The sequence below is a fragment of the Microcaecilia unicolor genome, chromosome 2, assembly GCF_901765095.1.
Source record: "Microcaecilia unicolor chromosome 2, aMicUni1.1, whole genome shotgun sequence".
In the NCBI taxonomy this organism is placed as follows: Eukaryota; Metazoa; Chordata; class Amphibia; order Gymnophiona; family Siphonopidae; genus Microcaecilia; species Microcaecilia unicolor.
The window spans coordinates 373,249,744-373,274,779 of NC_044032.1; the positions used below are offsets into that span (position 1 = coordinate 373,249,744).

Here is a 25,036-nt window from a genome sequence, read left to right on the forward strand (position 1 = left end):
TATTTATTTATTTATTTTGAGATTTATATCTCACATTTTCCAATATATATTTTTAATGTGGCTTAGAGAAATAATAGAGTAGTTGCAAGAAGGTTGGAGTGTTATTTGTATGGGCGTGAGGATAAGGTTGAGTGTTTCAATGGGATTTCCAAAGAGGTAGAGCAGTTCAGTAGGGAGCTATTTGCCAGTCTGTGGAAAGAGGGATAGAGTGCAGACTAGTTATGAAGAGTAAGTTAACAAGAACTTTCTGATTCACTTGACTGAACTGGAGTCCCCTTCAAGTCTTCCTAGAAGAACTTTTCGAAGAAAAAAGCTTTGAGTTGTTTACGAAAGTCCAAGTAGTTATTCATGCTTCTTAAGGCTTTTGGGAGTGCGTTCCAGTTCTGTGTGCATAGCTACGTGAAGCACGATGAGTAAACTGATATGTATCACAGTCCCTGGCAATTGGGGAAGTGGAGTGTGAGATGTCATGCTGATGTTGCGTATCGGTAGGGTTATTAAGTCTGTCACGTAACTGTGAGCAAGGCCGAAAATGATTCTGTAGGCTAGTGTGCAGAGTTTGAAGGCTATTCTTGCCTTATCAGGGAGCCAGTGAAAAGCTTGGAGTAGTGGGATGGCTCTGTCGAAATGAGATTTTCCATTAATTAGTTTTGCAGTGGTGTTATCTCTTATAAGGAAACAGTGTGAAATAAAGGTATTTTTTTCAAGTAGATATGCGAACAGTTTTTTTGTGGGGGGGGAGGGGGGTTGTAAGTAATATGAGCTCATGAATAAATCCCAAACCATGTAAAATCCATGTACTTTAGGTTTATTCACAAATATAATGATATTTAAATTACATTTGATTGCAAACAGTGAATTGAAACAATATTTCTAGGAATGGGCAGCCAGACATTTTTAGTTTCATATAGTTTCCTTTGTTCTTTCTGAGAATGTTCATTTTGTATGTTGTTTTTTCCCCCCTTATATCAATCACATACTCTTCGTAAAGAGCTTTGCAGCACGTTGTTCAAAATACTAGGTCTAAGTAGTTATGTAAAAAATGTATATGTTAATACAACAGTAAAAGTACAGTGAAGAGAATATTTAAAAATTTAGGGGCCCTCGGCAAGGACTAATGCATACCTACCGCCTGCTAAAAGACACTACAGCGGGACGCACCAATCCCATGCTAAAAAATGTAAAATATTTGGGGGTGGAGAGTAGGTTAATTGGTAAATTGCTGTGGGCTGCCGATTAGAACGGGACCCCTTACCACCTAGTAAATACGTGATGGTAAGAGCTCTTGTGCTATTGGCCATATGCTAATTGAGAATTTAAGGTGTGGTAATTAATGAAAAAAAAAGAAATTGCGGCCATGTTACAGCCGCACTAAAAGTGGTCTCAGTGTGCAGGAAACCCACATGCTAAAAATAGTGCAGGCCACTTTTTAGCACAGCTTAGTAAAAGGGCCCCTTACTTAACTGAATGCTAAATTTATTACCTAATATAGATGCCCTTTTACAAAGCAGCGGTAAGCCCAACACTGGCTTACTGCTCACTAAAAAGGAAGTATTACCGGGCTACTCTAGCAGCCCTGCGGTAGTTCCCACCCCCAGCACACGTCATATCCGACGCTACAAAAATATTTTTATTTTTGTAGCACCGGTGTGTACCAGGCAGTAATCGGGCAGTGCCACATTGGTTACCACCAGGTTAGCGCGGGAGCCCTTACCGCCACCTCAATGGTTGGCAGTAAGCGCTCCCCCCGAAATGGCTGTGCGGCAAGTGCTTCATTTACCTGCTGCTGTAAAAGGGGGCATCGGCACGTGTCAAAAACATGCACCAATGCCAGCGCAGGCCCCCTTTTCCCGCAGCTTTGTAAAAGGGGCCCATACTTTCTGAGTTAAAAAAAAAACGAGTACCACAACTGTAATGAATGCGACTATTGTTAAAATTTTTATCCCAACAACATTATTGCTCCACAATTCAATCCACTTTACTTCTAGTAAACCTAAATTTTGAAAATGACTGTCACTCGTGCAAGTGTGCTTGTGAGTCATTAATCCAGCACAGCTAAAACGTTGTTCCAACAGCTGCACTAGAAGAAAGTGGATAGTTCAGTCTAATAAAAAGTTCCTTCAAATCAAGCCACGTTGCAATGTTACTGATGTGTTATGACTGGGTCTGCAGGTTTTGATCAAGGGAATCTCTGAAACGCTTGACTTCCATATAGCAAAGAATACTTTCTCATCATTATTGTCATTATCATCTGCAATAGAAGTAGTGCTGTCTAATTCATCACTTGCATCTTCATCTTTATCTTCGCTATCATCATCATGCTGTCCAATTACAAATAAGGCTTTCACAAAGCAGGGGCATAGCCACGGGTGGGCCTGGATGGCCCAGGCCCAGCCACTTTTGCTCCAGGCCCGCCCAGCCTCTTCTGCCCGCTCTCCCCGTCCGCATGGTCTGCTCACTTTTACTGCCCTGAAGCGCCGTTCTCCCTCCAGCATCGGCGATTCCCATAGCCAGCCTTCTGCCAGCACACATCGTCGGGGCCTCTTCTCAGGCATGTCCCGCCTACTGTGCAACTTCCTGCATTCCACCTTTGCGGAAAACAGGAAGTTGCAGAGTAGGCGGGACGCGCCTGAGAAGAGGCTCTGACGATGTGTGCTGGCAGAAGGCTGGCTATGGGAATCGCCAGTGCTGGAAGGAAAACGGCTCTTCAGGTCAGAAAAATGACCAAACTGACCATGTGCAGGGGGCTGTCGCGGGGGGGGGGGGGGGGGTAGCGGATGGAGAGGAAATGCGGCGGGCGGATGGAGAGGAAATGCGAGGCCTGTGCCCACCCAGTCCACCTCCAGGCCCATCTAAAAATTAAACTCTGGCTACGCTACTGTCACAAAGTTGGAATCATTGAACAATTTTTCATCTGATGGCAAACTCTGAATATCTTCAAGAGCTGATGAAGAACTTCAAACATGTGAAAACCCTTCAGTCTTAAGGCTAGACAAGCAGAATTACTCACTAAATAATCTATCAATCCAGTGGACAGTCACATCAGTGTAAAATTTTCCATGTGGTGACCAGCAGTCTGTTTTGATAGTGACATATGTCTGTTCACCAAGAATTACTACCATCTTCAGCTTCATCTTCACTTTAAAATGACTCCTCACTATTCTGTTTTGGCAGAGACCAGTAACCAGTTCAACAAACACAGGGAACTCCACTGTTCTTATAGGCTATATTCACTGAACAGCAAAATTTAAGATGAGATGATATGCTGTTTGCATGATGAGGTTTGCAATAGCAAAATCCTGTTCCCGGTTTTGCTGTTTCATTTGGTTTACTGAGGAATCATCATTTACATCTTGCTTCCGCTTTTACTTTTATCCGCAAGCATCAGATGTAACTGAGTAAAAGTAGTAAAAATTGGCAAAATTATTACTTCAGTAAAAGTAACAAATGTTATCCTGTAGTTCTTTACAAGTAAAAGTGAAAAAGCTCTTATTTAAGTACAGTAACTAGTTACATTTACTTAGTTACTATACAACACTGCTTTGCAGATGAGCAAAAAAATGAAAAAAAAAATGCAATATTTAACAGCCATATGTAACACAGAGCTGCTGGCAATGTTAGGCATCCTTGACTTCTTTCAGTGCAGATGATTCTGTAGGGGCAGTAAGTACTGGAGACCTTCAGGAAGATGGAGGTAGAACCCAAGCCCTAAGAGAATGCTCTGAGAACAAAGAATCACAAGTTACAGAGAGGAGAGAAGGACATATTTGGGACACTGAATGATTGCACTGACTGAGAGGAGTGTGAGGGGCTGGAAACGTGCTCTTCACACCTAACAGTATATAGAAAGAGAGAATAGATTGTTAAACGTCCTGAGAGTAAAGAAGGCACTTATAACGGAGCAGAGAGAGTGTAACACCCACAACTCGTGCACTCGGCACTTGCTCCACCTCTCTCGCAAACACCACACCAAAAGCGTCTTGAAGAAAGCTGGATTTATTTTGGCCGCAGCCAGGAACGTTTTACATTAGAATTCAAACAGCATTATAACATATTATAACATACTTATTGTCACAACCACATAACTACAATTTACCATCCATTAATAACTTGGGGTACACAGCTTCGGGTCTCACAAATGCTTAGTATGCCCCCACAGGTTGCCGCCCAAACAGCCTGTGGGTTCCCTGTGCCAATTACCAGCACCCGTAGACTCCTGGCGCATCCCGCTTAAGGATGCCCAGCCATAATATCAAAAACGGCGTTCTGGCCCCCCGGCCGCCTAAGCCAGGAGACACGCTGTCCAGATTTTCCTGCTGCCACTATGCAGCCGTACTGTTGCTTATGCTTATCACTTTGCAAGAGGTCTTTCTGCCCCTGTTATCAGCATCTCAGTTAGTACTGTTACTGCTATGGTGCTGTGTACCCCCTGGTGTCATTGCGTAAACCTCTCCTCTTAACGCCTGCTGCGACAATTAGTGCCTCATGACTGGGTGGGCGGGCGGGACAGCGCTGCACTCTCCTTGTAGTCCCGATTGAAAGGAAATTCCCCCTTCCTTCCCTTTCCTTTTACCTTCCTTTTCTCTCCGCCCCTCCCTTCCCCTTCCGTGCATTAACCTTTTGCTTGCCTATCTCCACCTTTCTCTCCTCCCTGCACCCTCCCCTCCCCCCATCCCTCCCTAATGACGCAGGCCATCGGCCCGGTTGTGCCCAGCCACCCTTTAGGAGGTGTGGCTGGGTTCTTTCCCCAGTGAAGGAGCATGGTAGATGCAGAAGTCTAGAAATGCAGTACCACTTCAGAACAGAACAGGGATTGTAAATACTTTGAACAGGTTTGATATCTTTTGCAACTATCTTACCCCCTGGTTATAAAGCTGCCCTAGTGGCTGCCGGTGCGCTAATGCCAACACAGCCCATTCAATTTGGGGCCCTTTTTACTAAGCGGCGGTAAGGCCACTGCAGGCTCACCGTGCACCAATCTGGGAGCTGGTGATAGTTCCACCCCTGGTGTGCAACATTTTTGGTTCTAGCGGAAATATTTCAAAAATATTTCTGCAGGGGGTTACTGCTAGGTTAGCACGGGAGCCGTTATCACCACTTCAGTGGGTGGAGGTAAGTGCTTCCCCCCCAACATGGCTACGCGGTAAGTGCAATCTTACCATATGGCCATGTCTTTATTCGGCCTTTTTACCCGGTGCAGTAAAAAGGGCCTCGGTGTGCAGCAAAAACGACCTCCACCACTAGTGCAGGGCCCTTTTATCCATGGCCATGGGCGTTAGGGGGGCAGTGCCCCCCCCCAAACGAGCTGCCACCCCAACCGCCAATCCCCGAGCTGCCGGCAGCCTCTGCGAGAAAGCAGCACACACACTGCTTTAGACCTGCCCCCAGAAGCCTTTCTTTCTCCTTCAACTTCCTGTTCCCATGCAGGCGGGAAGCCGTAGGAGAGAGAAGGGCCTCAGGGTCAGGTCTAAAGCAGCATGTGTGCTTCTTTTGCTGAGGCTGCCGGTGGCTTGGAGGATTGGAAAATGGGGGAGGGTGATACTGTGCGCCACTGGAAGAATCTAGGGGGGCGACGGCGGGAGAGAGACATACCCCACCCTTTGCCCCCCCCCCCCCCAAATGAAACTGTTAAACTATGTCCATGACCGCGGCTTAGTAAAAGGACCTCTTTGAATGGGCTGTGTCGGCATTGTTGCGCAGCTTTGTAAACAGGGTGGTTAGTTTGTTTTTATGGACTGTTGCATTATTTTCAAAGCCATGTTACTTTATATATTTGTATGCTTGGGGAGAATTAAACAAATTGAAATGTGTTTGTGTATTGTTTGGAGTGTGTTTAGTGTGCCTGCCCAAAGACTTCAGCCCAATTTGCTAGCCACCATCAGGGGACCATTATACCACTCTGTGTGCTTGGGGAAGGATTTTGGGATTTTAATGAGATTACACAGTGTTCTGTAGATGCCATTGAGTTTATGTGTATGTGCCTCTGGGGTCACCTTCAGCCCCAGTTTTCATCAGGGAGGTCCATTATGAAAGAGTTTAAGATCATGTAAAAGGTGTTCTGACTCCAGACAAAGGAAGTTTAAAATAAAGCCTTCTGTGTGGAGAGGTTGCAGGCTGAGTTTTTAATTGCCTAGAGCTTTTTCCATAATGGACTTTTAATGAGGCACTACCTGAACAGATGGCGCTAGGAACAGGAGTACTGTGGTTATTTAGGTATTTATTTAATTTTAATTCATATAGGGTTAGGCTGTCAAAATGTGCAGCATAAATTACCCGGAGGGAACGTCAGCATGAGCTTTTGTGTTGCATATGTGCTACACGTGGATGGATTTGGAATTTGATTTTAGATATATTACTCACTTTATCCCAATTCCAAGCTTCAGCCAGTTATGCTCAGGTACACAGTGATGGTATGATGATCTGGGGCTGTTGCTGATAGTGCTGGCAAAGGCATTGATTTCTGGAAGCATGCATACCGTCTGTCGTAGCCCCAGATCATCACATTGACACTCTACTCATCCCGTGCCTATCCAACAACACTCACAGTAGCAAGAGCACATCCTGGGCTTCACAAATGACTACTACTACTACTTAACATTTCTAGAGCGCTACTAGGGTTACGCAGCGCTGTACAAATTAACAATAAGGACGGTCCCTGCTCGGAAGAGCTTACAATCTAAAGGACGAAATGTCAAATTGGGGTAGATAAGTTTTCTGAGAGGAGGTGTAGTGATTAGGTGCCGAAGGCGACATTGAAGAGGTGGGCTTTGAGCATTGATTTGAAGATGGGTAGGGAGGGGGCACGGCGTATGGGCTCAGGGAGTTTGTTCCAGGCATGGGGTGAGGCGAGACAGAAGGGACGGAGCCTGGAGTTGGAGGTGGTGGAGAAGGGTACTGAAAGGAGGGATTTGCCTTGAGAGCAGAGGTTACGGGTAGGGACGTAAGGGGACATGAGGGTAGAGAGGTACGGAGGGGCCGCAGATCGAGTGCATTTGTAGGTGAGTAAGAGAAGCTTGAACTGTATGCGGTATCTGATTGGGAGCCAGTGAAGTGACTTGAGGAGAGGGGTGATATGAGTATATCGGTTAAGGCGGAAGATAAGACGTGCGGCAGAGTTCTGGATGGACTGAAGGGGGAGTAGATGGCTACGTGGGAGGCCGGTCAGGAGTAGGTTGCAGTAGTCAAGGCGAGAAGTAATGAGAGAGTGGATGAGAGTTCGGGTGGTGTGCTCGGAGAGCTCGGAGACAGAAAAGAACTGTAGTCATCAATCTTTTTATTTCCATTTTGCTCACACCTTTTTCAGGGTGAGTTACATTCAGGTGCTCTGGATATTTCTGTGTCCCAGGAGGGCTCACAATCTAAGTTTGTACCTGAGGCAATGGAGGGTTAAGTGACTTGCCCAAGATCACAAGGAGCAGAAGTGGGATTTGAATTGGCCACTCTGGATTGCAAGACCACTGCTTTAGCCACTAGGCCACTCCTCCTGACCTCCTTAATGCTAGAATCTGGTGTGTCAGCCTGAGGAGATCCTATCTCCAGCTATGAGATGTAGCAGGAATCACTGTGGGGATGAGGGAAATATAAAATCTCCCTACAGATTTCTGTCTCATGCCTATCAGAGAGTTACTTGGAGATGAAGTCTTAGAAAATAAGGGCCACTATCTTCATTCTCTCTCTGTCTCCCCCCCCCCCCCCCCCCCCCCCCCCACACACACACACACACACACTGAGACATTATCTCCTTCTGATATGGCAGTCTCCTTTTGTCTGCTGAATTGGCTTTCTCCTCTTCCTCTAGTCCGTAGCACAATCTAATGCCCCAAATGTTGCCAAGGTCAGCCTGTGGTTCCTTTCATGTAGGAACACAGATTAGGGCTAGGAAGGGCTCAAAGCAGAACTTGAAGGTACTGCTGAAGCAAGACCACCCAAGAATTCTTTTTTTCTAAATTTTAAAAAATTAGTTTCAGGCTATAGCAATTGTTCATGCATCGCATGCATAAGCTGGCCTTAGAAGCACTCTGATGAGTTTCACTTGTGTAGGAAAGCAGGGAACTGGTTTTGCAGGCCATTCCTACCAAGGAGGTTTTATGACAGTAGACGGCATGAGCCTATCTGGCCCATTCTGTGGGCTGAAGCCAGTGGATGCCATATTGTGTGACCCCAAATATTTGCAAACACTATTGAAAACAGTAGCAAACATCGGAGGTTTATAACTGCCTATGTGTGTGTTGTTGTTTTTTTAATTTGAAGGTTTTCCAAATGCAACCTGGTGGGGTTTTTTTTGTTTTGTTTTTATAGCCTCTATGGGTCCTGTGGCATGAGCCACTGTCCATGGGTGTGGGCACTCCAGAGCGGTAGACTTGTATTTGGAGCCACGAGAGGCTCAATTGTTTTCAGGGGGCAGCTTTAAGAAAGGCCCCAGCTCTGTCTGAGCCTCAGGGGATTCCTGACAGGGCGGGGACAGAACCTGATGGAGACGGGGTCCACGGGACGGGGACGAGGTGGGAACAGAGACAGAACCCATGGTGACCGGGACAAATTTTATCCCCGTGTCATTCTCTAGGCTTGCTTATGGGTATCACATCGTGTAATGTCTTTTGGAGAGGGTGTGATTAGTGATAGTCCTTGGCGGTGTGTGGAGGATCATCCTATTCTTCAGGTACTCAGGGCCATTTCCTTTCAGGGCCTTGAAGATCAGACATAGAGTTTTAAGTTTAGCCCTGTATTGTACCTGTTGCTTAAATACCACTTCTCACAACTGGAAGAGATGGGGCAGCAGTGTAAGAAATAAAAAACCTCTTGTTAGTCCTGATAGCTGATCTCATGTGTAAAACCATCTGGTTCTGCGGTCCTCTGTATCTAATTTCTGGACATTTAGCAGCACTTTCTAGCTGCTGGATAGGGACCTTAATTTCTGCTCAGTACAAAAAAAAAACCAAAAACAAATCTAGACAGTTGGCAATCCTAGGGAAATTCCCTATAGAAATGTATATGTATATCTCCAGGCAAGGCATATTACATCCTAAATGAGCAATTAAAAGGAGACAAATGCACGCTCTCTCTTCAACTCTTGGTTCAAAGCCACAAAAATAATGGAGAATTTCCTATTCCAAAAGCATAACTACCTTACAAATCACTCAGCTAAAGCACTTATGGTAAAATTAGCTGCTAGCTGGTGAAATGAAATGAGAGAAGCTTAGAAATCATTTTCTTTTTGTTACTCAAACTCACAATTATTACAGTGAATACAGTTGATGCTTTTACAAAAGTATTATATTGCTCCAATAGATCAAATTATTTCTGCCTTTTAGAAATCAGCAAATAAAAGATATTTAATGCTCAGGCTGTGTTCCTTAGCACTGTGCTTGCATGTGGTTTCTGGACCCAAACTTCAGGAGTGTTCAGAGGTAGTAAACATTTATTTATTTATTTGATACTTGTATCCCGCATTATCTGAATACAATTATTCGGCTCTGTGTGGCTTACATAAAACAGCACAGGTTAATATATAATATATGAAACTGTAAGAGTTAAAGGAACAATCTTGAAAAAGTTGCAGCAAAAAATTGACCATCAGTACAGTTAAACTTACTTATAAGGGGGAGCATTAGTAACCTGCCAAAATTTCTATGTTCAGCAGACAGTATACAGTGGTGGAAATAAGTATTTGATCCCTTGCTGATTTTGTAAGTTTGCCCACTGACAAAGACATGAGCAGCCCATAATTGAAGGGTAGGTTATTGGTAACAGTGAGAGATAGCACATCACAAATTAAATCCGGAAAATCACATTGTGGAAAGTATATGAATTTATTTGCATTCTGCAGAGGGAAATAAGTATTTAATCCCTCTGGCAAACAAGACCTAATACTTGGTGGCAAAACCCTTGTTGGCAAGCACAGCGGTCAGACGTCTTCTGTAGTTGATGATGAGGTTTGCACACATGTCAGGAGGAATTTTGGTCCACTCCTCTTTGCAGATCATCTCTAAATCATTAAGAGTTCTGGGCTGTCGCTTGGCAACTCGCAGCTTCAGCTCCCTCCATAAGTTTTCAATGGGATTAAGGTCTGGTGACTGGCTAGGCCACTCCATGACCCTAATGTGCTTCTTCCTGAGCCACTCCTTTGTTGCCTTGGCTGTATGTTTTGGGTCATTGTCGTGCTGGAAGACCCAGCCACGACCCATTTTTAAGGCCCTGGCGGAGGGAAGGAGGTTGTCACTCAGAATTGTACGGTACATGGCCCCATCCATTCTCCCATTGATGCGGTGAAGTAGTCCTGTGCCCTTAGCAGAGAAACACCCCCAAAACATAACATTTCCACCTCCATGCTTGACAGTGGGGACGGTGTTCTTTGGGTCATAGGCAGCATTTCTCTTCCTCCAAACACGGCGAGTTGAGTTCATGCCAAAGAGCTCAATTTTTGTCTCATCTGACCACAGCACCTTCTCCCAATCACTCTCGGTATCATCCAGGTGTTCACTGGCAAACTTCAGATGGGCCGTCACATGTGCCTTCCGGAGCAGGGGGACCTTGCGGGCACTGCAGGATTGCAATCCGTTATGTCGTAATGTGTTACCAATGGTTTTCGTGGTGACAGTGGTCCCAGCTGCCTTGAGATCATTGACAAGTTCCCCCCTTGTAGTTGTAGGCTGATTTCTAACCTTCCTCATGATCAAGGATACCCCACGAGGTGAGATTTTGCGTGGAGCCCCAGATCTTTGTCGATTGACAGTCATTTTGTACTTCTTCCATTTTCTTACTATGGCACCAACAGTTGTCTCCTTCTCGCCCAGCGTCTTACTGATGGTTTTGTAGCCCATTCCAGCCTTGTGCAGGTGTATGATCTTGTCCCTGACATCCTTAGACAGCTCCTTGCTCTTGGCCATTTTGTAGAGGTTAGAGTCTGACTGATTCACTGAGTCTGTGGACAGGTGTCTTTCATACAGGTGACCATTGCCGACAGCTGTCTGTCATGCAGGTAACGAGTTGATTTGGAGCATCTACCTGGTCTGTAGGGGCCAGATCTCTTACTGGTTGGTGGGGGATCAAATACTTATTTCCCTCTGCAGAATGCAAATAAATTCATATACTTTCCACAATGTGATTTTCCGGATTTAATTTGTGATGTGCTATCTCTCACTGTTACCAATAACCTACCCTTCAATTATGGGCTGCTCATGTCTTTGTCAGTGGGCAAACTTACAAAATCAGCAAGGGATCAAATACTTATTTCCACCACTGTACATGCTGCAGAGTTAATGGGGAAATGCATAATATTATTTCTAGTTTGCAATAAGCACATAGGATCTCTTAGGGACAGGAGGGGATTGGATGGAAAGACTGGATAGGCCATATGATTTTTATCTGCCGTCATTTTCTATGTTTCTATGATTATCCCAGGACACCTTTGGCGTAATTTATGGCATAAATCAATGCTTTGTTATTTTGAGAGGGCCAAAATTTGTGCACACTTGTGGAAGGAAAAGACTGTGTGGTCCTTTTACTAAGCCACAATAGAAAATGGCTGACGGTAGTTTTAGTGTGTGGGTTTCTCGTGTGCTCTTTCTAGAGGCAGGAGGAGAGTGGGAACAGAATCAGGCTCTTCAAGAATCAGATCAAAGACGTCTTTTTTTTCTTGTAGAAATGAAGTTTATTAAAGGAAGCCTCAGCAAGGTACCATGTTTCGGCACTGAAACATGGTACCTCGTTGAGTCTTCTTTTAATAAACTTAATTTCTACAAGAAAAAAAGATGCCCTTGATTTGTTTCTTGAAGAGCCTGATTCTGTTCCCACTCTTCTGCCTCATCGACTTTGCGTGGGACACTGTTGTTCTTTCCACTTCTGTGGTTTGGTTGCTTCAGATTATTTCTGTCATTAATGACTACATGCTAATTGTGCGGTAATCGGGCAGCAGGCAGCAATGTACCCATGCTGCCTGATAACTGCCAGGCATGCCTACTCCCTGCTCCCTGCACTAGAAAATAATTTTTTTTTGTAGCATAGGAAATGGCATGTGGCAAAAGCAGAACTATTGTAGGGCACCTAGGTGCACCCATCTGTAGTCCTGTTTTGCCACAAGCTACCCGCAGAGCAGCCCTACTATTCCTTCGTAAAAGGGTCCTGGAAAAAGGCATGTATTGCCTTCCAAAAACTAATTTTTAGCACGTGCTAAAAAGTTAGCGTTACTCCTTCCATCACTACAAGGTACCGAGGGGGGGGGGGGGTTCAGGGGACGCTAGACCACCAGGGTAGGTGGGAGGTAGGGTGCATTGGGCGGGGCTTCCTACTATATAAGGGAGGAGATATTTTGAAACCCATTTTGTAGACATTTTTCTATGCTGTTCATCCAAATCACAAGGGGGATGTCCTACTGTCCAGATAAGTGTTGCTGACTGGGATACTCAGGAGCATTATTTGGATAGTGTCGCTGGATATCCTTACAGACCACCTTTGTACTTTGAGGATAGATGCCGGGACTTAATGAATTCTCTGTAAACCTGGAGGATGTAATGGGGCAGTTCTACAAACTGAAGAGTAGTACATCTCCTGGACCGGATGGTATTCATCCCAGAGTACTGATAGAACTGAAAAATGAGCTTGCGGAGCTATTGCTAGTAATATGTAATTTATCCTTAAAATCGAACGTGGTACCGGAAGATTGGAGGGTGGCCAATGTAACACCGATTTTTTAAAAAGGTTCCAGATGAGATCTGGGAAATTATAGACTGGTGAGTCTTACATCGGTGCCGGGCAAAATGTTAGAGACTATTATTAAGAACAAAATTATAGAGCATATTCAAAAGCATGGATTAATGAGACAAAGTCAACATGGATTTAGTGAAGGGAAATCTTGCCTCACCAATCTACTACATTTCTTTGAAGGGGTGAACAAACACATGGATAAAGGTGAGCCAGTTGATATTGTGTATCTGGATTTTCAGAAGGCGTTTGACAGAGTACCTCATGAAAGACTCCAGAGGAAATTGGAGAGTCATGGGATAGGAGGTACTGTCCTATTCTGGATTAAAAACTGGTCAAAAGATAGAAAACAGAGAGTAGGGTTAAATGGTCAGTATTCTCAATGGAGAAGGGTAGTAGGTGGGGTTCAACACTTAAAAATAGTGCAGGAAAAACTGGTGCTATGTTGCGGTAAATCTATACAAAATGAAAAAAACAACACCAGGAGAAATGGCTAATCCAAACAAATGTATTTGTATAAAGGAGAAAACCCCTCAGAACCTACCTGACTTTGCGTCCTGGGTATACAATGTGCCTGATATTGACTGTTGATAGTTTCTATCATGGGGATTCAGAATTTCTCCTTATTTTTCTTTGTTTTTTTGTGTGCTGCTACTGTGCTTCCAAATAGATTCTAACTTGTAGGTTAAGTCAAAAGCATTCATAAATATCGTTCAGCTTAAATTCATAAATGCAAAACAACACTTAGCTTTAGTCCAACGGTGCCACCGTTTCACCATAAAGTGGCTTCCTCAGGGGCTTTGTGCTGCTTTTGCTGCTTTCAGATTTTGTTCATATCGTCTGCTTGTTTTGTTCTGAAGCAGACGATATTTCCCAGTATGGCAATACTTATGTACTTATGACAGAGCATGGGTGGTCTCGGAACTTATCTGAAAAATGGCAATGTTCAATCCACTATCTGGATAACTTAGGACAAGATAGAAGGTTGTCCTGATTAATCTGGATTCAGATGCCATACTGAGTATTGCCTCTATCTAGATAAGTTCCAGTGCTGATTGCCTTGTACGGATATCCAGATACTGGCACTGAATATCCAGATGTTTTTGACCGTCGAAGCCAGCATTTGGAAAAAAATGCACTGACTGTAGCAGCTGGACATTGACCAGTTAATGTGTAAAAATTAACCTACAAATTAACATGCATACGATTGATTTGCATGCACTAAAAAAGTTCTATTGTGTTAATAGTGTTTATTCAAAAAATGTGTGAAAAGAACAAACCCCCCTCCCCCTGAAAATCATGAAGCAGTCTGAAAAATCCATGACTAAATTATAATGATTTTCCGATGCACATCGCTAGTATTGTTGAACAAGCGTATCAATCTACTTTGCCCAGGCCTTTGATCTGAAAAGTGCAGGAATAATAAATATGCAATTAAATTAGATGAAGACTTGCTCGCCTGTAATACGTTTCCTGCACTGGAAACAAAATCATGCAAAATCCACCAGTTCAATGGGCTGTTTTGGCTTTTGCCAGGTGCTGTTTCTCCTTTTCATTGGGAAATGCATTGTAGTCTTCAGCCTTTGATTTTATTTTTGTGTAATTAAGTCCTGTCGTGTAGGGAAATCCAGCGATTGTGCTTTGTAACCGCAATACTGTGGCTATAACTAAGAGCATATGATAACAAGCCATTCTGCAACAGTTGAACATAAATGGGTGACAGGTAACGGCAGAACTATAACTGAACCGTTTAGAATTTCATCATTCGTGTTAATTTTCAGAACCGGAAAATTAACCTTCTCTCAAAGATCTGGCAGGTTTTTTTTTTTTTTTTGCTAAAACAATTTTGACCTTCAAACATAATTGCCTTTTATGTCATGCCTTTTAGATATTGGTTTGTAATTATCACTTGTTATAGTTAAATGTTAATCTATCCTTTCAGATGTGTTAGGTGAAGTCTGTGAAAATGGTTTGTAAGCTCCTTGTCTGGAACTTTGATAACAGCAGGTGGTTTTCAAGAAAGCGTGGATAGCTGCTGTTTTCAGTTTGGTTTCCTATCTAATTTCCTCCACTGAACATTTCATTATTAGGCAAGATAATTAAGTTTTTAATTAAGTAAGATAATGGCCATTACAGTGACTTAATGGATTAATACTTTGTTTCAGAGAAACTCTTAAGAAGCCACCTTCTGTGTGTTGAAGTCTCATTCATTTTTGTTCATGGAGTTGAGCACTTTCAGTCTAAATCTTCACCCAGTATGGCCCACTAATAATTGACTATTGGGGAAGGCCATTAATTTGGCTTTCTTTTCAACCACATCTAGGAAAGAAAATCCTCCAATAAACCCAATTAAAAAAATTACGATCCACCTATTCACCCAATCTCCCCCCCCCCCCCCCCCCCCATCCACAGACACCCTCACCCCCCAAATCTACAAATGCCATACTGGCAAGTGGACACATCCTCACCTTCTGGCCTATTTTTCAACGTTGCTTGCTCCTGCCTACCATGGCCTCAGACTTTGAGTTGCCAATAAAACAGACCTATATGTGGTATGGTGCTGGCCCAACAGCTTGACATTTCAAACTGTGAATGTTTGTGTTAGAAAGATTGTTGTGGATAGGAATGTGTGATCAAGAGCAAGAGGGTCCTTTTGTCCCTGAATGAAATTTTTCTTGAGCTACTGTCAAAAGGGTATGAGCTAAATCAAAATAAATAAATATTTTCATAGGTATCTTTTGGTGGAGAGTTTTTGCTGTTTTTAATTGAATTGAGCTTTTGTGAGGGGACTTCCTTTCTCATTGAAACAAGCAGGTGGAAAGTACCATGTAAAATGAGTTTATCTTGTTGGGCAGACTGGATGAACTTACAGGTCTTTATCTGCCATCATTTACTATGTTACTGAGGGTGTCTTTTACTAAAGCTTAGCTCGGGTTATCTGAAGCATGGCCTATTTTATTCCTATGGGTCCTGCTGCAGATAACTTGAGCTAAGCTTTAGTAAAAGACCCCCTTATATGTTACTATGAAAGAAGTTTTACTTACATCTCTTTAATACCATATGGGTCTATGGGCTATTTTTTGTGTAATACATAGAGCTTTTGTACTAGGAGGACAGTTCTACAACTGGGCACCTCCATTTAGGTGCCGTATGGATATGCCCCATTCTGTAATGGCAACGGGCATCCTGGTGGCATCATATAATAATAACATGCTTAACATTTATGTGCCTGCAGTTACATCAGTTATAGACCTGGCATAACTCCAGGTATATAATTGCAACAGGGATATATGTAGCTTCATTATTCTGTTAAGTTATGTGTGGAACTGGGAGCATCACCCATGTCTCACTCATGCTCCATCCATAGGAGCCAGCTCTATGGGTTTTGTGGGTGCTTCAGCACCCCCAATATTGAACATATTCTTTTTCTGTGTCCAGGGAGAGGTCATGGCCATTGGGTTTAACACCCCTGATAATTTTGAAAAGGTGGCTCCTTTGGCTCCATCCATGCATGTGCCCTCCTTGAATTTATGTGCTATGTCACTTATGCATGCCATTAAAAGGACCATGCTAACATTTTGGTGGGTAAGTATACATTTATGAATGTAAGCACTAGTATTCTATACATCTGTGCGCACAAGAAGCATGTAAATACGAGCACCTAGGTTATAGAACTGTCCTTTATGATGGTGTGCTTCTTATAGTGCATTCTGTATTCATGCAATATACACAACATCCCACTGATTCTATAAAAGCCAGATTTGCTTGTGCAGTTTAATAGAATAACAAGTCAATTAGTGCCAATAATTGGCTTTTTAGCAAGCTGTTATTGGCACTAATTAGGTTAATTGGAGCTTACATGCATAAATATAGGTGCAGGATCCATGCCTAAAACTTACACATGGCCCGAAAAAGGGGGCACAGAAATGGGAGGGTCATGGGTGTTTGGGGGCAGATCAGGGGCATGGTTTTGAGTTACAGGCGTAATTATAGAATATGGGTGCTCTGCACTTAAATTTAGGTACGGGCATTTTCACCACATTTTTGGTGGTGCAAATGGCAGCGTGTAAATTTATGCATGACCTCGCCACTTAAGGGTTATTCTATAAACCATTCTGAACTTTAGCCGTGCCTTTGAATACTGCTGAGGTGGGTTTTTTAGGCTCCATTTATAATAAATTTACTGTGTTGGTGATAGACCTAATGATTAATGCCCATGCAGGAAAACATGGTAATTTTTAGTGTGCAGATAGAAAATCAGCCCGATATTGTGTGTATTTTTATGCGCTACTGGGGCCTTCTTAAGGAACTTCTGTTACTGGAGCTGTCTGTAAATTTTGTTATACAAGTCAGAGAGTACGGGTGGACCAAGAAGTCTAGCCAGCCAAAGGTTGATTGAAGTAGCTTTATTTGCACCAATTGTATGTATGACCCTACAAGGGACCGTGTTTCGACGGCTTTACCGTCTGCCTCAGGGGTCAAAATACTTCTGACAAAGTATCACAAGGGATGGGTGCAAGAATACATGCCCCTCCTATGCTCTGCCCATGTGAATACCTTCCATGCATTTACAAACTATCCCTGGGATTCTATATATCACACCTAGTGTTCAGATGTGAAATCCTAGCGTATTCTATAACAATATGTGTAACTTAATTGGATTAACAAATCAATAGGCATTTTTAACAGCACTTAACAAGCAATAATGAGCATTAGTTGGCAATAATTACAATTTATGTGCATAACTCGCTAAGTGAATTCAGTAATGCACAATGCCTAAATTCTAATGCATGGAGCCAAAAAGAGGCATGGTTATGTGCAAGGAAATGAGCATTTTGTGGGCATTCCAAAATTTACATGCACTGTTATAAAATACGGCCTCTTCGCCTAAATCTATGTGCTGGTATTTACGCCACGTCTCCCTTGGTGTAAATGGATGCGCTTAATTCTAAGTGTTGAGATGTCAACTAAGCATATTCTATATACTGTGCCTAAATCTAGACACTGTTTACAGAATACGCTTAGGTGGAAATTTATTCTGCATGGATTTTTCAGGCGCCATATGAGAGTAATTCTCTATAAATCGCTTAACTTTAGATGCCAGGATGATGCAGGCTAAGTGCAAATTCTTTGATGAAAGTTGTGTGTGCAACTGTCATTATAGAATTCTCACATAAGCCCTCGTTTACGTACTTGACTCGTTGCAAGTGCTTATGCTAGCTCAGTGGCTGGCATAAATGCTCGCTCCTAACTCTAGGCAGCTAGGTACATAAATGCTAGTATTCTATAAACCTCAGGCATAACCCTGACCTGCCTATGTCCCTCTCAGGTCCCTGTCTTGGAGTTGCACACTCTGGAATTGGGGTACAGAACTTATAGAATACTGACTAACAGTGGCTGCCTGTGTAAGTGCCAATTAGCATCAATTAATATCAATTATAGGCAGTGGCGTAGCTAGGGTAGTTGACACCCGGGGCCAGTCATTTTTTTAACACCCCCCCCCCCCCCAAATCCAGTACTAGGCATACCGAGAATACAAAACACTCAGGACCTATAGAGCAATTCTACCATACCATAAACAGTAATTTGTATGAGTCACACAAGGAAAAGGAAAGCATCTTAAACACTACAGTGAGCACTAGAACATCAATTCACCTATTGTAAAACGAAAACAGACAGATTAGTACAGATCATCAATCCTGCACAGTCAATGCCAACTGAAAGCCATGTCTTTTTCACAAACACAGGTACATCCTAATCCACTATAGAATAAGTAATCATAAACTTTCTATTTAGACAAAAATTAAACTGAACCCCCAAGATGCCAGACTCTGCATACAATGCAACACCACAGAAACAGAAAATGTCCCCTAGTACTGTGCAAAATATAAAGACAGCAGATGTAAATTTGAAAAAACTAACAAATACCAATCACCACTTTACAAATTAACAAATAGAAATAAAACAAATACAGAAAATAAAATAATACCATTTTATTGGACTAATACATTTGGCTTCCAGAAGCCAAAATCTCCTTCCTCAGGTCAATACAGTATAGCACTGTTACAGTATCCTATCCTGACCTGAGGAAGGGGTTTTCTTCTCTGAAAGTTAAGTCGAAATGTATTAAAATTAGTCCAATAAAAAGATTACCTTATTTACATGTTCTATTTATAAACATTTAACACAGCTACAATACTATATCCTAAAGCAAAAAAATAAAAATATATATTTTATTTACAGTTTGTTGTCTCTGGTTTCTGCTTTCCTCATCTTCTTTTCACTGCCTTCCTTCCATCCAGCATCTGTCTTCGCTCTCTGCCATCCAGTGTTTGCCCTCTTTAATGTCCCTTCCATCCACTGTCTGCCCTCTCTCTCTGCCCCTTCCATTCACTGTCTGCCCTCTATCTCTGCCCCTTCTATACACCATTTGCCCCAGTCTGCCCTCTTTCTCGCTCCCCCTTCCACCCACCATCTGCCCTTTCTCTCTGCCCCTTCAATCCGTCTGCCCTCCCTCTCCCATCCATCCAGGGTCTGCCCTCCCTCACACTCCCCACTTCCATCCAGGGTCTGTCCCCTCTCTCTCTGCCCGCTCTTTTCAGCCCCCTTCATCCACCACATGCCTTGCATCCCCCTTTTTCAGTCCCAGACCCATTCTCCCACCTGCCCCAGGCATGGATCCATTTTCCCTCCTGCCCCCTTGTCAGACCCCAGTTACAGCTTCAGACCCCTTCTCCCCTCTGAGCACTCCCCTCCCCAGTCCCCTTCTCCCCTCTAAGCTCCGCCACCCTCCCCAATCTCCTGCTCCCCTGAGCACCCCTCTAGGCTCTCCCACCCTCCCCAATCCCCTTCTCCCCTGAGCACCCCTCTAGGCTCTCCCACCCTCCCCAATCCCCTTCTCCCCTGAGCACCCCTCTAGGCTCACTCACCCTCCCAAATCCCCTGCTCCCCTCTGAGCTTCCCCCTCCCCCCCGAGCCGATCCCGTCCTGTGCCCCCTCCGTTGAGAGCCGACAGCTCTCGTCTCCTGCCGCTACCCTGCTTTTTTTTTTAATCCATTGCACCGACGCAGGCAGCGCTTCCTGTCTGCCCTGTGAAGGAGAAAATCGCGTCGCTGGCATCGGGCCTTCCCTCGTTGTGTCCCGCCCTCGAGGAAATAGGAAGTTAACTCAGAAGAGGGCAGGACAAAACGAGGGAAGGCCCGACGCCAGCCACACGATTTTCTACTTCATAGGGCAGACGGGAAGTGCTGCCTGCGTCGGTGCAATGGATTTAAAAAAAAAAAACAGGGTAGCGGCCGACGGAGCACCCCCCACCTGCTGACACCCGGGGCGGACCGCCCCCACCGCCCCGCCCTTGCTACGCCACTGATTATAGGCAATTATTGGTTGTTCAGGTCAATTAGCAGCTAATTAATTAATCAAGTTACACATACAACCAAATCACATTGTATAAGTTATGCACATAAATTTGCATGCTCATTGGAAATTTGGGCACATAACTTTCTAGAGTTAGGGGGCATGCCACTTACGCACACCTGTATGGAATAGTGCTTAGTCTCTTTCTGCCACTTAGCACATGTAAGTGTCCACATACCTGTGAAAGTGCATTCAGGCGTTCAAGGGGCATTTAAATATTTTATTTATTTATTTATTTATTTATTATTTATTTATTAGGATTTAGTTACCACCTTTTTGAAGGAATTCACTCAAGCCAGAGTACAGTAAGAATAAATCAAACAGGAGCAAAAGACAATTACAGCAGTAAAAATATTCAAATAACAATACAAATTATGGCAATAGTATACTTACATTGTCAGCACAATACGTAATAGAACTTTTTAATTGACAGTGTAGGGTATAAGCAAAGATGGAACATATAGATAAGTAAGAAAGTAAGAGGAATTAGAAAGTAATGGCACCCAGTTATAGAATTGACTTTTCAGAGCTGCATTTTTCCTTCAGTAGAATACAACTTAAATACAGTTTTCATTATCTGGTGTAAATGGTAAGGAGCTATTATCGGATAAGTGAAAAGTCAGATAATACAGAAAGCAATGGTAATCCCTTAAAAATGCACAAAAAACATATTTTGGCCCAGATTCTATATATGGCACCTAAAACCCCCCAGACGGAGAACATTTTCACCTAATCGTATTCTGTAAGTGGCACTTAGGATTAGGCGTGGTATATAGAATATGCTTAGTTGATATCCCAGAGCCTTAATCTATGCACCTCCATTTACATCAACGCAAATGTGGTGTAAATCCCGGCACGTATATTTAGACACAGAGGGCCATATTCTATAATAGTGTGCATAGATTTTGGAATGCCCACGAAACACCCATTTCCACACCCAAAATCACGCCCCTTTTTGTCTGCATGTATTTCAATTTATGCACAGTGCATTACAGGATGCGCTTAGCGAGTTATGCATGTACAGTAAATTCTAATTATTTCCAATTAATGCTCATTATTGCTTGTTAAGTGCTGTTAACAATGTTAATTAGTTTATTAAGGGCCCTGTTTACTAAGCTGCGTTATAGATAAGTGCGTTAGTGTCTTTAACGAGCGCTAACCATGTATGCACGTTAACTGTGTATGCAGGTTAACTGTGTACGTGCCTACAATATCCCTATAGGCATCTACACAATGCGTGCGCTAATTCTAGGTGTGTTAAAACTGCTAATGCACCTTAGTAAACATGACTATAAGCCAATTAAGTTATGGCATTGTTATAGAATACATTGAATTTCAGCGCAGAACGCTAGATGTGCTACATAGAATTCTGGGGTTTATGCATAAAGAACAGGCATAGGGTATCTGTATTTAAAATACAGTATTGTTTGTTAAACATAACTAGCAACAAAGAAAGCAACGCATGAAGCTGGAAACCTGGAAACCTGGAAACCTGGAAGAGAACCTACGCACTTCTTAACAGCAACGTGATGATGTCACCGGGGGGGAGGGTCTGTTGGATATGCCGGATGGTCAGATTAGTGAAGGTTGGATAATCAAGACTGTACTGTATTTAAGAAACTACATGTAATGGAGATCATATGTATGATTTGGTTTTCAACGAGGGAAACAGATTTGTGGTTCAAACAATTTTTTAAGTTTTAGCAAGAAATTTGCAGTGTTCATCCTGTTTCTTGGTACTATCAGTACTGTTATTTTTGCCTCCTATACTAGCACAGAATGTGTCAGAGAATGCAATAAAGTAAGAGTTAAAATAGAATAACTAACACCTCATGATGACAAAGAGATAAGTGATACTAATTCAGCGGTGATTTCCAGATTGCTGTATATGACAACAAAAGAAACAGAAGTGGCTTTTGAAATACATTTGTTCAGTTTTTTCTCCCACGTTAGAGCACTCTGCTTCCAGAGTAATTTTCTTTGACCTTACTAGATGCCCTATAGTCTTCATTCAGCTCGAATACATGTCTTGTTTTATCCACTGTAAAGTGCACGCAGCCTCTTTCTTACCACCAGACCTCAAAGCATTTTATAGTTCTTCTGAGAAATATAGCAAAACAATTTTTTTTCTTTAAAGTTATCTTTCCACAGTGAAATTTGCCCAGAAATGACAAATGAGCGAGAGTGTGAATGCCTAAGTCCAGGAACTTTGCAACAGCTAAACTCAATCTGCTTTCCTTTTTCCAGCGTTCAGTCGTGCCCCCATTCCAATGGCAGTGGTGAGAAGGGAGCTGTCCTGTGAGAGCTATCCAATAGAACTCCGCTGCCCAGGGACAGACGTCATCATGATAGAAAGTGCCAACTATGGTAGGACGGATGATAAAATCTGTGACTCCGATCCTGCTCAGATGGAGAATATCCGTTGTTATCTGCCAGATGCCTATAAGATTATGTCTCAGAGGTATGGCTTTTCTCTTGCATCCTGTTATATTTTGTGTTTGTATAATATGGCTTCTTTGCAGTGTTAGCTTTAGCTAGATTACCTTCAGGTACTGTAGGTATTTTCCAGTTTCTAGAGTGCTTATAATGTAGGGACCTTATTTACTTAACTGCGCTAGCGCAGCTTAGTAAACAGGGCCCAAAGGGTTTATTTTACTAAGCGGCCATAAGCCCAGTGCAGGCTTACTGCTCACTATACAGGAAGTACCGCTGGGCTACCGCAACAGCCCGGCGGTACTTCCCACCACTAGAACGCTGTCACTTCCGGCACTACAAAAATGTATTTATTTTTGTAGCCCCAGAATATACTCGGCGGTAATCGGCCACCTCAATGGGTGATAGTAAGGGCTCCCCCCCCCCCACAGGAAGATCTGACTTCCCTTTTACCAGCTGCGGTAAAAGGGTACTCAGCACACATGTAAAACACACGCCAGCGCTGGCCCCCTTTTGACGCAGCATGGTAAAAGGGGCCCTGAATTTGTACCTGAGGCAATGGAGGGTGAAGTGATTTGTCCAAGGTCACATGACCAGCATCAGTCTTTGAGCCTGGCTTCCCTGGATCCTTAACTGTTGTTTTAACCACTGGGCTACTCTTTCATTGAAGTAAAAATGACTGTGCTTTTTGTGTCTCGGATCCAAGAAGGAGGGAATTACACAAGATAAAAGATCTTCCAGCTGAGTCTAGAGTATACAATTATAATTTTGCAACTGGAGGTCTCGTGTGTGTAATTTATTTATTTAGTAAAATTGTTATACCACCCTTCAACAGATATCAAGGGGGTGTACAAAGAAAAAGTTACATCCATAGATTTAACAATGGTCACTAGCTTAGAAATTAAGGGGCCGATATTCACAGGTATTCATGTAGGAGTGGCCCTTATCTGATTAAGTTCCACTCACCAGGTGCATATCCAGGTTTTCAGAAGTATTATTTGGACAATGCTGCTTAAAATCTGGAGAGACCACTTCATCACTATCTGGATAGTGTCTGGACAATCCAAGGGTGGGGCTTAGTGGCACTTCCACTTACTTCATTAGTGACAATTTTCAGTCTGCTAACCGGGCAACTGCTGGATAAAATTAGGATATGTTAACTTTTTCCAGTTAATTATTTTGCTCCACTTGCACCAGTAGTTTAATTTGTTTGTTCACATACAATATTTAGTGTCTCTTAACCATATTAATGTAATGCACAGCTTTCACTTTACTATATTTATTATCATGTTATGACTATGTGATATATGCCATATTGTTTTCCATTTTTATTTTGAGCTTTTGTTTGCTCATTATTTATTAATCATTTATTGTCTTGTGTATCATTTGTTGGTTTAGGCATATTTATTTATATACACTTTTTATCTAGACCCCTAATGCAGGCGGTTTTGTCAAAACATGGGCCGTGTTGGGTCTGTTCCATAAAATTTTGAGTTGACGCCCCGATTCTTGAAGGTTGTTTGTGCTCTTGTGTGAGTATACTTTGGAATCCCTCTCCTCCATTTCTGGTACTTCCACTTACTTTATTAGTGACAATTTTCAGTCTGCTAACCGGGTAACTGCCGGATAAAATTAGGACAGCAAAAGGATATTTTAACTTTTTCCAGTTAATTATTTGGATACTGGTCTGAATGTTGCCAGACACAGATAAGTGGTTATGCTTGGATATTCAGTGCCGGCCATTTATCCAGTTATCAGCACTGAATATCTAGGTATAAAATAACCGTCATGGCTGAGGTTTAAATCATGTGCTGACTGCCGCAACTGGCTATTAGCCTCTAAGTTGACAGAGAGAAAGTGCAACTTAATATGGCAAAATAATTGGTCAGGGTCATTACTGTTGAAACACATACAAAGAAGTGGTGACAACCAAGGAAAGGATCAAAAGACTCCGGAGTCCACTGTGATTATCATAAATTAATCTTGTTTTCAGGAGCGAATCACAATGACCCTTCTTTGTATGCTTTGTCCATCTGCAGGGACTAGTCCTGTTTTCTTCTCCAACACGACAGTTCAAAACAATGTTCCTTTACATTACTACAACTTTTCAAAACTTTGCCAGATTCATTTAAAAGATGAGCTGTGAATAAATAAGTCAAGTTCCAAACTCAAGATATACTGACACATGGAAGATTACTATGAAATATTGTCCATTAAGCACGATGGGATCCTTTTACTATGTCACAGGAAAAAAAGTGGCTTTAGCCACTCTTAAGTACTAAGGCCATTTGTATCACAGCTGTCAAAATGACTATTTTGTGTATTTTATGTATTAATGGCCATGCACTAATGTTGACTGGACAGTAAATGTGGGGTTGAGATACCTAAATCAGTCAGTCTCTGTGGTATTCGCCAACGAACTGAGCGGAAATTATTTGCCCAGTGATCCTGAAGCAGAATACGCGAACTCAAAACGCTGGCCGCCGTT

The 25,036-nt window shown here is 42.8% G+C and overlaps 1 protein-coding gene across 1 annotated transcript in view; it reads left to right on the plus strand.

Annotated features, from left to right (window-relative positions):
• ADGRL3 (adhesion G protein-coupled receptor L3) overlaps positions 1 to 25,036 on the plus strand; it is a 1,077,673-nt gene that overhangs the window by 137,834 nt on the left and 914,803 nt on the right. Inside the window, 1 exon segment of the mRNA XM_030194565.1 lies at positions 22,363 to 22,576. Within this exon segment, the coding sequence (XP_030050425.1) occupies positions 22,363 to 22,576 (214 nt within the window).